Source organism: Drepanopeziza brunnea (assembly GCF_022702325.1).
Source record: "Drepanopeziza brunnea f. sp. 'multigermtubi' strain 214-2 chromosome Unknown ctg11, whole genome shotgun sequence".
Taxonomy (NCBI): Eukaryota; Fungi; Ascomycota; class Leotiomycetes; order Helotiales; family Drepanopezizaceae; genus Drepanopeziza; species Drepanopeziza brunnea.
Window position 1 is genome coordinate 2260396 of NW_027094074.1, and position 15886 is coordinate 2276281.

At 46.0% G+C, this 15886-nt stretch overlaps 2 protein-coding genes across 2 annotated transcripts; one reads left to right on the forward strand and one right to left on the reverse strand.

Annotated features, from left to right (window-relative positions):
• Positions 1-4859: 4859 nt before the first annotated feature.
• Positions 4860-5700, forward strand: L3040_006768 (uncharacterized protein; the record flags this gene model as incomplete). The annotated part of the gene is made up of 2 exons (XM_007291177.1): positions 4860-4961; positions 5014-5700. The coding sequence occupies 2 exons, from the start codon at positions 4860-4862 to the stop codon at positions 5698-5700; spliced, it is 789 nt and encodes a 262-aa protein (XP_007291239.1).
• A 5522-nt stretch (positions 5701-11222) lies between these two features.
• L3040_006769 (uncharacterized protein) lies at positions 11223-14733 on the reverse strand (the record flags this gene model as incomplete). Its single annotated transcript, XM_007291176.2, has 7 exons — positions 11223-12414; positions 12464-14238; positions 14292-14357; positions 14411-14429; positions 14485-14543; positions 14599-14664; positions 14731-14733. 7 exons carry the CDS (start codon positions 14731-14733, stop codon positions 11223-11225), a joined length of 3180 nt encoding a protein of 1059 aa, XP_007291238.2.
• Positions 14734-15886: the final 1153 nt, after the last annotated feature.

Sequence of the window (15886 nt, forward strand, 5' to 3'; positions counted from 1 at the left end):
GGCACTTGGTCCAACTCGGCTCGTGGACCGACCATGACCGTAAGCAAGTACCGCCTACGTATTCTGGCCTTACCGATCAAGGTCGTCAATCGACGGCGCTCTCTTCACCTCCATCCTGGCGCTCGATCCTGAACACCTCTCGATCTTCTGCCCCGGATCTTGAATATACACTTATACACATAGCCCTACCTCTCTCAAACTTTACTGTACTTACTTAAGCCGATTTGAAATCTTTTCCAGAGCCTTATATCATCATCAACTCAACCACTCCGAGTTGTGGTCCAGCGGCAGCTGAAGGCTAGTTGCCTACACTACATCACAGGAACCTTTGTTCCTCATTTATCGCCTTTTCTATCTCTATAGGGGGGATTTGCATCTCAGATTCGGCAAATTACCATCACTGCTGCTGTTTCTATACTGTTGTCTCGTATCGTTGGCCAGCGGTGTTACTACGTCGCAGGCGTAAGTATTACCCCTCGAGGGTAGGGAAACCAGGGGGTTTAAAGTGGAAACTAAACTTTTGAAGCACCCTCGAGGGGTAATACTACGCGTACTTAGGCCTGTACCGTGGGTATGTCTCATGTTGTTAGGTAAGGTGTAAGGAGAGGAGGGTGCACGGGCCAGCCAGTGGCAGCGCACGGACTTCAGCCTTAGCACTAGTCCTACTACCACCTCGCCCCAGTTCTTAGTCTCAGATAATACAAGTCAATCAACCACACTTATTAAAAGCTTCCTCGTGACCATCACGACTATTACTTTAATAGTGATGCTAGCAATATTTAATTCATATTCATAGCTATTTATTTGCATTATCATTGCATCTCCCGGCTCAATTGCATCTTCGGGTCCCAGTCCTGTGGAAGAATTCTCTCTTTTACTGGGTTTAGTTTTGGCGTATAGATATATATATATATATATATATGTATATATATATGCAGTGAATGGATGCATGGGTGGAAGGAATTTGCAAACTTTTCTTATACTTCCTTTCTGTCTGTCTTTGTCTTTTGTTTGGCTTTGGTTATCCATTTATCTTTGCCTTCCCTTTTTCCCGTCTTCTTATGTTTCTATAGATTACTCGGAGGATCTCTGGGTGGGCACTGGTTTTCGGTTTTCGCATACTGTACGTAGTATATTTCCACCTTGAAAAGAATGTAGATTCTTGTTTTGTGGGGGCGGACGGGGGCGTTAGGTGGCTCGGCTTATGTGGGCGTGGGAGAGTGATTGCACCTGTGACTCGTGGGCCTTTTTATCATTCTTTTCCGGTTTTCTTTCCAGCTTCGTTGAAATGATTTATGATTTCAGTCTCTGATTGTTATGCATGCATTTATTTTCTGTAATGGTTTTGTGCTTCCATATTCTCTTGCGGTCAATATTGACGGTAATCTTGGCATGCTGTGACTGGCGATTCAAAATGTGTACTAGTTGTCGATATTAATCCTGAATGCTGAAATCTGTTGTCATCTCCGTTTGTACTATCCCTTTAAAAGATCGCCTATGTCTCCCCTTTTGCAAATCAGGAGGCCTGACCATCCTCCGTACATAGTGAATGGAGTTGCTCATACAAAGCTTTCCTCTTTCCACTTCCTTAAGATGTATATATACTTACACGCATAGCTGGATCGAGAGCGTCTGTTTTTCCTCGTATCAGCTCGCCCACGCGCGAGATCTGATCAAAGTGTTGTTGGAACCAGTCACTTCTTTACTCCTTTATCTTTATCTCGAAGAAACCTACTTCCGAATAGCGTTATACTTCTGTTCTCTGATTTTCGCGCTCCTCAAAATTTATACTTTTACGCGGCATGGAGTGGGAAGCGGAGGAGACTGTTGCCACTGTTTTCTTTGCTGCTGTTCCAATTTTTTACAGCATAGTCTCGATATCTCCTGGCCAGTGGTCTGCTAAAGTTTCACTAGGCCGATTACTACCAGCTCAAGCTCAAGGGCTGATCGATCAAGCTCCATAGACCTGGTGGTATATACTCTAATACATATTTCCCAAGACTTCCGCTAGCAGCTGCAATGCATGACGTGGAGATTAGACTTCCCTTTGCAGTTATCCAAGGCGCAGAGTCTGGAACTGGCTCTTGCGTATTATATGCTTAGTCTATAATCCTATTCCTAATCCAGTATTTTATTTTTATGGATACGCTCTTTTACTTAATACGACTATCTTGGGGTTTGGCTAGAAAAAGTTTAAGGTGAAGATGGGAGGTCGCCTACGAGTGACCTAGTCCATAAACACAGCTCCTTCGACCCTTACAATCATTGTGCACGGGGCTACGATTCTTTACCTGTACGAGGTGCGCCCTACGAACCTTCAGCTCTTTTTCCTGCAGCAAAGAGAGTTTGGAGAGCCGAAACTGATTCAAGGCGGCCTTTCGAGGAGATTTCCTCTTACCGGCGATCCGAACGAGCCTCCTCCTCTTACCTCGACCACTTCGCCGACTACGATCTATACCTGACGGGCATACCGACTGAAAATACTAAGAGGATTTGCGATAGAAGGGGAGCGGGGTGAGAGAGATGGAAGAAGGTTTAGGACGATCTACGATATTGCGCTTTCGAAAAGGCTAGATTAGAATAGTGGCTATGGAGTAGCAAGGTTTACAACACTTCACCGCTACCGGTATACCTCTACACATAGAGTTCCCGCTGTAGTACTCTCCCCTCTGCTATCTCCCCTTTATGAATACATGTCGGGCCCAGTCGTAGAGCGGTGGTTTCTGAATGGCTCAAAGCCTTATCAAGTCAATTGCACACATCAAGTACTAATCTAAAGATACTTTTTAAGGCTGGATTCTTATAAGTTGATTGGCTTAAGCCTAGGTAAGATCCTTTGCGAGATTGTACTTTCGATATGTATTCATGAGGTGTGATAGTACTAGAAGTACTACATAGTACTACGTATAAATACATGTTGAAAGTATAATTTTGCAAAGGATCTTACCAAGGCTTAAATCAATCAACTTATAAGAATCCAGCCTTAAAAAGTATCTTCGAGTCAGTATTTAGTCTAGACTACAGAGGTACAGCGGTGAAGTGTTCTAATTGAGCGATAACCTGATCTTAATACAAAGTAAAGTCTTATTCCGTAAGGCTTTTCAAGATTTTATAAGGTTTCGTGCTTAAGGCCGGGTTATTGCTCAATTGGGTTAGAATAGTAGCTGTGGAGTAGCAAGGGTTACAACACTTCACCGCTGTACCTCTGTATGCAATTGAGTTGACAAAGCTTTGAGCCAATTAGAAACCACCGCTCTACGATTTATAAGCCTAAACTAGGTCCGACATACCACGGTACAGGCCTAAGTATTACCCCTCGAGGGTGCCTCAAAAGTCTAGTTTCCACTTTAAAACCCCTGTTTTCCCTACCCTCGAGGGGTAATACTTACGCCTGCGACGTAGTATATTCATAAGGGCGGATAGTAACTATCGAACCTCGCTTCCCGTCAACTACTTACTGCTACCTACTGCTACCTATCTAGGCCTCCTACTTACTTACCAATCTTCGCCTTTGCTAATACAACTTTTTAAAATGTCTATTTAGTTTTTCACCTATCGCGCCATCCTTGCCACGACCGCCGTCTTTAATTAAAGGTACTGTTACGGTATGTTTATATATTGCACGTACGTTGAACGAGCTTATTATATACAATGTGCGATTATTATTAATACCTGTAAAGGCTTTGAAAAATTAATAAGATTCAGCGTCACATATAAAGCATATGCAATAGATAAGCATCTCGGAATGCCGATAAAAGGAGGGTGGTAGTCGGGGATAAAGGACGGCTTAAATCGTTAAAACTCGAGGATAGTGGGTGTGCTTATAGTAAACATAAGGGGGTATTCTTAATAAAAGTGTATATTTACGCGAAGTATAGATAAGCTCTAGTAAACCATCAATGAGCTACCGGTACCTAGGTACCCCCTCGTCGGAATCTTACTTTTAGATGGAAGGAAAAGAGGCTTACTACTATGTATTGTTGGGAATGCGATCCTGGTATCAAACAAATTCGCTGCTGTCTTCCTGACCATTGCGGTAGTCCAGCGCTCGTTTAATTGAGGAAGTCAGGGCTGTTCCAGATATATGGCTACACAGATGTTACCACGGTACAGGCCTAAGTATTACCCCTCGAGGGTGCCTTAAAAGTTTAGTTTCCACTTTAAAACCCCTGTTTTCCCTACCCTCGAGGGGTAATACTTACGCCTGCGACGTAGTATAACCTCTAAGCGTAAAAATAGCTTGATATCTACACTAACGGCTTGATATTACATGTTCAAAATTACCAAGGAATGGATCTACGCGGCATGCGGCCGGCATTCACCAAATCTCTGAAGCTGACCCCTACCCCCTTTCTTGCTGCGCCCTAAAACAGGTACACGACAAACTCCATCGCTCTTTGAGGATGTATCATCCTTGGAAAAAATTGTTACAAGCAAGCACCATACGCAAGAAATAGGCGAGTATTGAGCCAAGAGTGTAATTGGGGAGATAAATCAAATAAGATAATGAGTATGACCAACTTCTCCACTGTAAGTTCAGTTTCGCGGTTAGGAATAGATCACATTATCTATACGCCGTTGGGATCTTCCTTCTGCACCACAAGGTCTTGGCTCCTCCTGGCTGAGAAGGTTGTCACAATGAGGACTTCTTCACTCAGCTTGGACGTCTGACGGTATGACGTGGACGCTCTTGGACTTATATAAAGTACTTTCATGCCCCCGATTTCGATTCAAGTTTCAACGATATCATATCTCTTAGCATATACACGCATACCCAAACACGGCTTCACAACCTCTGTCTCAGCCAGTCAATCAGACTCATCCCCGCCTCGATCCCACAACAGAGACACACTTCCGAAATGTCTACCTTATCACTTGCTGGTAAAGTGGCTATTGTAACGGGCTCGTCCCGCGGTATTGGAGCTGCTACTGCCCTTGAGCTGGGCAAACGTGGAGCAAAGGTACCAATGCAAACACCTAAGATCACTTGCGACTATCTGACAATATGCCTAGGTTGTGATCACGTTTGTCAGGCCTAGCAGTGAGAAGCTAGCCGATGACCTCGTCGCCAAGATCAAAGGCTTCAACAACGGTGCCGATGCGATCAAGGTCCAGGCGGACATGGCTTCTTTGGACAGCCCCCGAGTCATTGTGGACCAGACCGTCGCCGCGTTCGGAAGCTCCATCGACATTCTCGTCAACAATGCCGGCGTGGAGATCATGAAGCCTCTCGCCAACGCCACCTTGGAAGACTACGACAAGATCATGAATGTCAACGTTCGAGGGACGATATTTTTGACACGGGCTGTCATCCCTCATCTGCGGGCTCCGGGACGCATCATCAATATCGGCTCGATAGTCGGGAGGATCGGGTTCCCGGCCACAACCGTCTACACGGCCAGCAAGGGTGCACTGGATGCAATGACGCGTTGTTGGGCAGCGGAGTTTGGAGCTTTCGGCCACACGGTCAACAGTGTCAATCCCGGCCCGACCGAAACGGATATGTTTGATGACATTGTGACGAATGCCGGTGAGGGAGGATCACGGGTGGTAGAATTTCAGAAGTCGGTGACCCCTCTGGAGCACAGACTCGCGACGGCGGAAGATATCGCGCTTACCATCGCCATGGTGGCAGAGCCTTCTTGCAGATGGATTACAGGACAGTGTATCCAGGCATCAGGTGGTATGCATATGAACTGATGGTCGATGGTAGATGATAGACTGTATAGACGGGATGTAGCTTATAGCTTAGTCGTTTCCCGTCGTTTCCAGTGTTATAAAATCCTTCGGCGATGTCTTCCTGAGCAATATCATACCGAAACTATCCAGGCTGTAGAGATAGGCGCTTTTGGTCGTGTCGAATGCGCCAGCCATGCAAACAATCCCATCACTAGGTAGTCAAACTAATTCCTAAATACGGATACGGTAAAAGCCGATTTTATGCCACCACGCACAAGCATCGGGTATTGTACAAGTAAGCGGGATAAGTAGAAAGCTAAACCCCGTGTTTAATTAACCGAGCCCTTCCCCCCCGCAAAAGTTCCACCTCCCCGGTGCCGAGTCACTAGGTACTACTACTACCGGTACTACGTACAGTACTGTACTCATTCATCAACCACAGACACAGATTGAGCTTAGCTAAAGCATAATCGCACCCTTGGTCGGAGTACCGTACAAGTCAGACGCAGGCTTGCGGTTCCTAAAACTCTTCAGTAATACGATCAATTTTCAATAATACCATCAATTTTTTCGTGACTTTTTTCTCTCTTCTACAACACATACATCGATGACAAATTTTAATAAAAAAAAAATATAAACCATGATATTATTCTTCGATAGTGAACCCACTTTTAAAAAAAGATTTAAGAGTCGAGGGAATCTCAAAACGCAATAATAATCGTATTTTAACTTCGGCGGCGCTATTCAAACAACCTTCGATCAAGTAAACATCTCAAAAATTAAGCAGCTTTGAATATTTATTTGTACATTTTTTGAAAAAAAAAAATTCTTAATCGCTAGCTTGGAATCCCTCTTCCTCTGTATTTGCAATAGCCTCAAGTAACAATAGATCGATCGGTTTTTGCAAATACGGCGTACTTTTTAAAGTGCGTCGATTATTTTAAAAGCCTCGTATCTTGACTCAAATAGCCGCCCATTTTATTATAACTCTTATATTTATCTGTGATTGTTTATTTAATCGATCAATTAATTTGGCTCGACAAGTAAGAAGGTTTGATTTGGGTTGCGTAGTAACGAATGGCATAGTTGTTGTTATTGTTTTTTTTTTTCTCGGCGGCTTGCGTTAACGTCCGAGTTTGCTTACGATGTTCTTGATCTCGTTTTTCGCGACGTAAATTCGTTTTTGATATAGATTTTTCCTATTCTTCTTTTACGCTCAGAACAGACTTATGTTTTTGTACGTCTTGCGCAGCTTCCTTTCCTTTAGTAAAGACGTTGAAATATTGTACTTAAGCATGCGACTTTTTTTTGGCGCCGCGTAGCTTTTTTTTTAATCGCTTCGACTTGAGCTCTTGAGCTCTTTCCCTTTCGATTATTAGCTTCCATTTGCTTTATAATAATAACTAGAGGGCGTCGAGAAGCATTTACCCATCGAAAAAAGATTTTTATTTTATTTTATGCGATTTTATATGCAAAAAAAAAAACAAGACTGGCATTTTTTTTACGCTGCATTGATGATGCGGAGCTGAAGTGTTTTTTTTTTTTTTTTTTTTTTTGCGAATTCTTTCGTACGCGTTTAACAAATCGATTTTCGTATATTCGATTTTGCTATATTGAATCGTATGATGTATATCTTCTTGACGCTAATGCTTTAATAATTAGAATATACTGATATCGAGTAGTTAAAGAAGTTTCCTGCGCCGCGAATATTGGACTTTATTGCTTAGTAGCTGATATATATTAAAGAGGATATATTTTTACGCAAGCTTGCGATTTATATGTTCGATAAAACATTGCTACATCTTCTTTATGTATTTTATGGTTTTCAGCTAATAAATTTCGCGTTGAATTGACGAAAAGGAACGATAAATTTAGCGGCAATCGTGCCCGGTTTAATTTAAAGATCAGATTTTCTTCAAGGAACAACCTTATCCATTGTACACTAGAGCTCATCCATAGTTCGCGTAAGTGTTCAAATCTAAACTTAAACCTTTTATTATTATCGACAACCCTATATGCAATGCGTATTCAGTTATTACAATAATAATTAAATTGATAATACGATTCCTGTATGAAATTTTAGTGGTTTGTGTGCTTGTAGTAAACATAGGGGGGTGTTCTTAATAAAGGTGCAGATTTACGCGAACTATGGATGAGCTCTAGTGAACAATTGATGAGCTACCCCCTAATTTCTAAAAGCTATAGCTTTAGCGATTTTATTCTTCGTTTCGGCATTAAATTTAGTCAGAGTATAGATGATTAATTGCGTGTAAAAGAAAATCACTAAAAAATCAACTGTATTACTGAAAATTGACCGTATTATTAAAGAGTATTAGGAAACGCAATCCTGCTTCTGACTTATGCTCCGATCAGGGGTACGAATAGGTATCCCAAGTTCAATCTCTGTAGCCTCTTGGCTACTTGTTTCTCCATATTCTTGCCGATCTGACCATTACTGGCAGCTTATCCGCCTATTATCCGTCCCGATCTCACCCTCTCCGAGATGTTGAGCGTATCAACCCTCAGGCGGAGTAGAACGACACCTTCATCCTTTCTGTACAAGCTGCTTACACTCTGATCATCAAAATTGCCTCAATAGTCTCCTAACTCGGAATCAAACGATATAGATGTTTATGTAAACCGCATTTCGCGCTCTCCCAGATGACCAAACATCTCTCACGCAAGAACGCCACCATGGGCAACGGGTCAAATTCGATTAGAGGATACTGTTATGTATCAAGCTAAGCTATCTATCAGGTGTTATTGCTATGCTTCAAATCTCAACCCATACTGATGTTCAGAGGTATCAGGCGGGACCTGTGTTTACAAATGCTCGCTTCGCCGTAATGCTGCACACAGGCAAGCAAGCAAGCAAGTCGCACGAAGCCGAGCCTGACTGTGAATATCTCTCTATTCTCCTCGTCCAGCGCGGCTAGAACCAAAGAAATCAAAGGCAAGTAGTGGTCTGAAAGTATTTGTTAAATAGAGAGCGCATGAGTCTGCATCTCCCCAATCCGGAAAAATCAAAATGAAAGTATCGACCCAAGTGAAAAATATGTTGAAGATGCCTCTAGTATCCGTGATCAAGGAATCTGGTCCTTAGTTCATGTAGACAGAGACTGCCAAAAGGACCTGGACTAGTTACAGGCCTGAGAAATTACCAAGTCAATGTTTCGCGAAAGCGCACCTTTCTCGTCATCGATAGCCTCGAGAATTGCAAATATCCCGGAGAGAGTACATAAGATTCTCTCCAGCTTCTTTGAAGCCTACCCATACCCATCGGGAAACGATATCGAAAAGCTATTAAGTACGGCCGGGCAGGTACTCACGATTTAATTCCGGGATGCTTGCTTACTTACTTGGTGCTCGAACTACTATGTTAAAGAAATAATCTGGTGATCTACACTTATCTAACTTAAAAGGAAGCCAAAGGCTTTAGAGGGTAGTGCATGAATATTTGCTGGCACCGACAACTGTTTTTCTACTGTCAAAATTATCGATCACCACTGCGTGCTCAATATGGAGGGCTCAATGCGTAGTTTCTGATGGCATCCGCATTTTCGTTATGAAGAATTTAAAGCAGAGAGTGACGGACTTCCTCCTGATGCCCGAGACGTCGACGCCAACTCTCTCATTCCGGATAACTTTCGACAGCAGCTGATCTTCGACAGCAAAAAGAGTCTCGACTGATAATGATATGCCTAGCTAGCAATCACATCTCTTCGGCGTTGAGTATACCACGACCTCGCTACAGTCGCACCCTATCGAGCTCACGTTGAAGATCAAAACAGCAAACGAAACAGACGAAAGCTCCTAAGCCACCAGGGAGCTTTCATGCCAATTTCTAGCAAAGCAAAGCACTAACAGAACTTATAGGCAAACCCACGGTGTGGGTAGTGCATGCCTTTCGTCCTCCAGCGGCAGTCGTCCCGCCTTTGAATACTCTACACCGTCTCCAAGTGGCAAGTTCTGTTCTGAATCTGGGCGCTGGTTCAAAGTTCGATAGAGGCAGGCCACTTTGTGAGATTGAGTGGAGTAGAGTGGAATAAACCCGAATCTCCAATCTGCTTCAGGGCTAATATCTCCATCATAACCCTTCTCAAGCCCCAAAACGTAACCGACCAAGATTCACTCGCCCTCACGGCTAGACACATAGATATCCCTTCTAGCAGAACGAACGACCCAGCGTATTCAAGGCCTCCGACGTACCTGAACGCATCGCTATGGATTGAAAGTCGCGAGAGGGTATCCCACCATCGAGAACGTGTGTCGGATCTGCACTCCTTTGCGCATTTACACAACAACAGACTGATTCCAGCTCTGAACACCGGTTTATAGAATACTATATTATAATGTCTCTTTCTGCCTTATGGTTTCTTCTACGAATAGCTAGCTAGCTACCTAGCTTGTGCACAATCTAAATATTCATCAAGGCTTCATTCCGATTTTATGACAGATATGAAGGCTCATCATACAAGTGCCCCGGTAGCTGTAATGGACCAGTCAGTAATGGACTGTGTATATAGCGTTCGGCCAGGTAGTTGCAACTGGCCATTAAAAGGTGATCATTTGATAGATAATGAGATGTGAATTGCTTCTACATAATTACACTCGATTTATTACTTTGGATTAAAAGGTTTGAAACTACACGTATACGCACTGTAGTCTTTATTTTAATATTAGATTTTCAAATGATCGCTTGCAAAAAAATGAAAAATACATCTCACGCGAATTTCCTTATTTCCGTTCGGAAGTACTTTTTAAACTTAACTATTCTAAGTCATTCCCTCCTTCCGAGGGTACAATCAATGATGGGTCCAGTGATGGCCATTACAACGATTTTGAATGTGATCTTGGCGTTTTGGGCACCGGACTTGTGTAGGTCCAGTACCGGGACCTGTACAGTTGTAATGGACGAGTGACTAATGGACCGTGTGAGTGGCGTTCGGTCACCCTGTCCATTACAGCTGTGCGGACCCGTGGAATTGTAATTGACGTGTGGCCGAACGGGCTCTTATGCTTCGAGGTTTGTGGAAGCAGAGGTACTTCTCGAAGCTAGCTGTCGTCGGCGCTTCGAAATGCCATCCTTGGTTCAGTCGTGTTTTTCCGAAGGACATGGACGATGGTATCATATTAGTATCCCCATTCAACGCATTGCTCTTTATTCTCTCCGGGTACCACAGACCGAAACTCTCCAGGTTAGCCAGCCACAAATGACAAAGGGGGGCTTATCTGAAAACATCGATTATGTGCAAGCTACCGCAAGATAATCTACGTTAAAGATGCATAGTAACACGCCTATGCACAAGCCAGAATCCCAGTCCAATGCTTCGCTCATCGCCCATCAGACCAGAACATTCTTCATATCCCATAATTGGATACGAGTTGACCACACTCCATCTTGCGCCGCTACTACGCGTCCATTTTCCCCCCCAGAACCATGCGAACAACAATCAAAGCAAATCCTCGCTCAAATGTAATCCATACTCCATGCTGAAAGATCGGAACGCCCCCACCCCGAACATACGCGAATCCAATATGCATTAGGAACTGTACCGCGAGCTCTGGCGACCGGTACCCTTCTCCTTCTTACCCTTGGCCTCACTACGAGTCTGGCGCTCCTCCTCGACGGGTGATGGTAGGACGACCGTAGACTTCTTGGCCGCCTCGGCCTTTTTGGCTGCCTCCGCCTTCTTGGCTGTTGGCTTACGAGGGCGTGGTTGGTCAGAGTGAAGATGGCCCAGTTCTCCGAGGGCGGTGTTGTTGTGCCACGAGAGACATCTGTAAGCGATGTGCTCGACAGGTTGTTCCTTCTTGCGAGTCGACATGCGCTTCGATCCTGAGTCGACTGTGATTGGTTTCTCCTCTGCAGCCTTGCTCAGGTACTCTTTGCGCTTGACCATGTTTTTGACAATACGATCGCGGTAGAGCTTGAGCTCTTTGCTTAACTTGACCTCATTGGCACCACGAACATCGAGCCACTTGATCAGAGCATCAACAGCCTCTGGGTCGTCGTAGTATCCCCATTGGTTGGCATTGTAGACACTAGTTTTGCCCTCGTCCATCTTCTTCCGCTCCGGGACCGTCATGTTGAATCGGGCCTTGTGCTCGTTTTGCCACTCGGGCTTCATGTCGATGTAGCCCTCACGCTCGAGATCATCCGGACCCTGGACCCAGATACGACCATTGGCATATCCAGCATCGGCCGTTGAGCTGTCTGGCAGACCGGCGTAGGGCATGCCATTGCGCTCGAACCAATAGTAGCGATTCCAATATCTATCCTTGCCGAGAACGCGGGTGCGGGGGCAATCATTCTCGCGAAGATCGTTATCCAGCACGTCGATTTCCTTTTCGACTTCAGCAATCAACTCCTCCTTCTTCTGGATGTCCTTCATAAGCTTGATGAATTGTTTCGTCTGCTTCGGAACCTTCGGCCCTGCTTCAGCCTTCTCCTTCTTTTCCTTCTTCTCTTTCTTTTGCTCGGCTTCGCGCTTCCGCTTTCTTACTGCAGCCCTATCGTTACCACGTCGTAGAGCCCGTCCTGATTTGGGGTCGTCATCGGTATCCATTACGTCCTCGTCAATCGAATCCTGGACGTCCTCAACTGGTGGAGCGTCGACCATGGAAACGTCACCGTTCAGCTGCTGTTGCTGCTTGTCAGGAGCAGGAGATGGCGGCATATTTGCTGGAAGTTGGATCTTGCGTTCCTCGTTCAGAATTCGAAGTTCCTCTTGCCTGTTCCACGTTAGAAGGTAGCTGACACTTAAATTCACGTGAAACCCACAGATCTTTTCGTTTTCTTTGGCAGCCAATTTTCTCTTTACGGCAGGCGGTCATCTCCTCAGCGCATTCTTCCATGTATGCACGAAGAGCCTTGGTTTCGGCGGTAAGCATGACGGCGATTTGAAGCGCCTGAATCCGGAGATTGACGTCGAGGCTGGCGTACTGCTTGCGGCAGGTCTCGGCTGTCGGTTCCATATGGAGAGGAGCAAGTTCCCTCAATAAGGCATCGCATTCCTCAAAGCGACGAGGGCTCTTAGACAGTTGATGCAATAAGCCCACCATGATGAATTGCCATCCGCCATCCTTGAAGTCGCGCTTTTTTAGTCGATCAATCCAGTTCTCCTTCGCTTGCATCTCGGCTGCTCGATGAAGGACCTTGGGCTCAGGTGTTGGCTCCTTGGGCGGTTCTGCCTCTGCCTTCAAAGCTTCCGCCTCGGCCTTGGCCAAGCTACTCCGAGTTGCCCGTCCCTTCGGCTTGGGTTCTGGCTCGGGCGTTGGGGTTGGTGGAGCGCTGACTTCGGCACCAGACTCTTCATCTTCTTCGTCGCTATCCATCTCAGGAAGACGAACATGCACCTGTCCGCCTTCTGATTCCGAGCTCACAAGGATCTTCAGGGTAGCACAGTGCACCTCGACGAACAACTCGCAGTCAACATCCTCAGATGAGAACTGCATCGCCTCTACAAAATCATCAAAAGTAAATGAGTCCAACTGAAATACCTCGCAATAGACGTTCAGCGTGTCCCAGGTCTCAAGTAACGGGCCGACAGACTTCATGAGTATGCCGTTCCCTTCCCTCACCTCTCCGTCGTCCATCGGAGTATCTTGTGAGAAGTACTTCATTGGGGGCTTGATGGGAGGGTTGTGTCGTAAGATGACTTGTAGATCCTCGATGGGGTACTTGATGGGCGGAGGTGGCGGAGGAGCTGGCTGCATGGACATGTGATGTTGATACGGATATTGTGGCTGATGGTGGAATTGTCCCGGATGGGGACCACCCGGGTGTGGTGGGCCAGCTTGGAAGTTGTGAGATGCGTAGGGAGGTTGAGGAGGGTAGAATTGAGGGGGGTAAGAAGGGTGCGGAGGAGGAGGAGGAGGAGCATAATTCATGAAGGCTTGCTGCTTACTCTTGGCCAGCTGTTGACCTTGCTGCTGCTTGCTCTTGTGGCTCTTGGGGGCGGGCTTGAGCTCTGGCAGGCGCGATCCATTCCCTTGGAAGCTGCCAACCATAGCTTCATACTCGGGGGCATTCTTTTGTTGAGCCTGCTTTTGCTTTCGCTCAGCAGCCTTGCTCTCGTACTTCAAGTGCGCGGGTATGCGAGAGTCGATATGGTAGATCAACGCAACGTCCGGCTTCACCAACCAAGGCGCACCAGTCCAGGCTTCTCTGGTCACCGTCTTCTTGATGAACGACCGCAAAACCTGCTTTGTGAAGACTTTGCGATCCCGCGTAATGTGCGCATCATCCACCACAGCTTCCTCAGTCGGCCGATTGTCGAGGCTGACGAAGTATCTCGAGAATGGCGGATTGACAGTTCCATCAGGCATCTGCTTCGCGCCAAATCTCGTCTTGTCTCTGACAATTCCCGTCAGTCGCTCGCCCGTAACCACATGTACCGTCACAGCCTCGCCCGGGTAGTAGTCGGAACGGAATTCGTCGTAAATGAGGTCAACGAGGGTATCGATTCTAGAGATCGTTTGAAATTGGACTCGGCGGAGGATAGGTCCCTTTAGTGCTTCAGGGAAAGCCTCCTCGACCTCTTGCGCTCCTGCGAGCTAGAAATAATTAGTTTGCGCCGGGTCAGCCTTCCGACTCGCCTTCTGCTTACCTCGCTCTTTAAGGCCTCAAAGAATGATAGTCCAGAGTGACCAGTAATTTGACAGATGAATCGACGCTGTGAAATATTAGATTAAAAGTGCGAGCGTGTGGAGATTCCTAATTGCTAACCTGCTTGTAGAAGTCCATCCTGGCAGGAAATGTTAGTTCGGCCAGGCCACGACCAAGTGAGGGAGTGAACTTACCGAGACAAATATTGCTCATAATCCCCGAATACCTCTCCCGTATCCTCGATAGTCCATATCTAGTAGCCAGGTCAGTGGTGGCGCCACGGTACATTTGCTGCGCAAGGCCCTCACCTCAGTATCAACGCCATCGGTTGGTGGCATAGACTGGTATTGTACGGGCTTTCGCTTGAATAGAACCTGTACATATAAGCTTTTTTGGTTTTGGTTTTGGTTTTAGTAGTGACGGGAGGAAAGGGGCATTACCATCTTGTCGGCTTTTTGCGTTCTCAAAGACACTGATGAGCCGGAGAACCTGGGTGTAAAGTAGGATGTCAGAGTCGATATACCGAAAGCTCATGTGAACATGTAAACATGAAAGTTGCTTCGCCAAAGCACTTTAAATAGCTGGATGGCCAAAGAGATTTGGAAGTTCTCGTGGTTGGTGGTAAGAGTAAGGTGTAAGGGAGGCCCCGATTGCGTGTGCAGTGCACATGAAATAGTAGATCAAGGGCAGCACTTACAAATGAGGCTCTCCACGCGTCTATGGCTGGGCTGTGAAAGTAAATAGCCGAGCCGCAGTCGATCACGGACGGGGCCGTGTCGAGAGGTAATAATGGCGCGCCGTGGTGGTGATGGTGATGGTGGTTATTCACGACGCGTCGGTGGGTTGTTGAATTGGATGGAGAGGGAAGAGAAAAGGAAGTCAGAGTTTTGAGGCATCGGGGAAGAAGAAAGATAGAGTGAGCGGAGTGGAGTGAATGGCCTGGCGCTAGCAGGGGGTGGGGTGGAGGCCAAGAGCGGGACCTAGCTCGTCTCGACCAACCTCTCGACCTTTCGACCCTTCGACCCAGTGCCCATCCTCGCCCGAGGGAAAACAACAACAAGCCATACTTCACCTATGTTTCTACATTCAATGAGAAGCTCGCGAAGAGCTCTTTCGATCAAGTACTTATTTGTATATTATTATGCGACATGGCATTGATGGCCGTGGCGGACGAGTTTTCCGGGTGAGATGCCAAAATGGATAGGACTCTGATGCAAATCGACCTCGATTGGGCCTTCAGGGGCGATGCAAACAACAACCAACACGTTTGACCCCGTGTTTAAAGCCGCTCGACGATTGAAAAGATGATCATCCGGATCTGGAAAGCCCTTACTCTTATACTATACCACGGTGGTTGAGGTTGCAGGAGAGTCTTTTGTTTTTCTTATAGCAAGGGGTAAGTAGTAAGTCGTTTCTCGATTCAGGGGGTACAACAAGATGTTATCCGAGCCGGGCATTACTACTTCCCTTGGATGGAATTGCGCCTCTTTGACTCTTTTCATGACTTAAATCTCCTGCTCTCCAGAACTTCGTGATTCAGCGAGCTCAATGTTCTGTTCCCAGTCTGCCCTCCCACACCCCAGGCCTTGAGGGATG